Genomic DNA, 1,508 nt, shown 5'->3' with positions numbered 1-1,508 from the left:
GTTCACCAGTTTAGTATCAGGTTACTCATCCTGTTGAATACAATACGAGCATTCCTACTATCAACCTGTGTATTACCACATGTCACTGACTCAAGTACAGCATCATTCACAAATATATACTGATCCTGTCAGTAATAAAATAAAATAGTTCTAATTTAAAATTATTAACTTACTGCTGTCTGAACCATCTTCATCCTCTGTTGTCTCATTCTATTGATAATACTTATAATATCAATCCCTCCTTCCTTCTCTGCCTGTTGTAGTCCCATGTCTATAGCCATGAATGTACCAGTCCTACCTACACCAGCACTAACAAAACAATAAATAAATAAACACATTATGTATAAATTATAATATAAATACCTGCAGTGTACTAGCATCGGTCCTTTGGTAGGTTTGTATTCATTCTTAATTCTACGGTGAAACTGAAGTATTGATGTTGCATATTCAGGTACTCCATGATCAGGCCATGATGTGAAATGATATTGTGTGATCATCAATGGAGGCTGATCATTTGAATCTACTAACTGATTGAATAAAATGGTTTTAAGACAGATTAATTTCATAATAGTTTTTTTTACCTTAACATGCATTTTTCTAACAGTATAATCTGTTAGTACTTGCTCATCATTTAATGTTACACTGAATGGTCCATAATCCTTTGTATCTGAATCAGGCCAATACTGCTGACACTTCACTTTTCCTTCCTCTATGACGTTAGTAATCATGACAATGATAGGTGGCCTCTCCTGCCAAATTAACCGCCAAAAGTCAACAAGTGTACTTGATACAGGCCCTGTTAAGTAATATAATGAAAATTTTGTTCAAAATCTCCTGACACTATAAAATTTTAATCACGTTATTAGGTGAATACCAGATAAAGCACTGTTTACAACTTAAAAATATAAAGCAGAAAATATATCATAGCTAATACATGTCATTCAAGTCTGACTATCAGTAGTTTATAATTCCTTGTTATTGAAAGTGATGATGAATTACATGTATCCCTTCAGTCTATCAAGACTTTCAACTAGTGATAAACAATGTATGGGAAATAGTAACTTGTTTACCTTGTGTTGCTATATACTGATATTCATCAGAGTAATCCTAATGTGAAAACAAATTCATCACAAACCAACAACAATATCTTAATATGCACTAATACATTATAATATTAAAATATGTATGTCATGATAATACATGATACTTATTCACTTACCTTAATGAAGCATGCATTGATATACTCATTTGTACAATCCTTATGGCCTGACATTGGCCTTAGTGTAATACGATTGTCATCATCTGTAAAAAAAAATAATTTTAATATGATCCTTAATGAATGAATTAAACCATCAGCTAATGTGCATGAGTAACAGTTAAATGGGATAGCTTTGCAGTACTGTGTATATTAAGCTCATTTGACAATAGTAGCCAATATTCTCAACAATAACAGTAATGCGTTATGCAAATGATTGTATATACAGTAAGTGTATCTTTCAATGACAATG

General features: G+C 31.8%; 1 protein-coding gene across 1 annotated transcript; it reads right to left on the bottom strand.

Annotated features, from left to right (window-relative positions):
• Nucleotides 1–6: 6 nt before the first annotated feature.
• LOC100632647 (receptor-type tyrosine-protein phosphatase kappa-like) lies at nt 7–1,302 on the bottom strand (the record flags this gene model as incomplete). Its single annotated transcript, XM_003391917.1, has 6 exons — nt 7–125; nt 174–309; nt 364–527; nt 582–796; nt 1,071–1,107; nt 1,220–1,302. Coding segments are annotated over 6 exons (754 nt in total), but the record flags the coding sequence as incomplete, so codon positions are not given.
• Nucleotides 1,303–1,508: the final 206 nt, after the last annotated feature.

Source organism: Amphimedon queenslandica, unplaced genomic scaffold (assembly GCF_000090795.2).
Source record: "Amphimedon queenslandica unplaced genomic scaffold, v1.1 AMPQUscaffold_4284_Cont23735, whole genome shotgun sequence".
Lineage (NCBI taxonomy): Eukaryota > Metazoa > Porifera > Demospongiae > Haplosclerida > Niphatidae > Amphimedon > Amphimedon queenslandica.
Note: the sequence above shows the minus strand (reverse complement) of the source record. Positions and strands in the feature narration are given on the sequence as shown.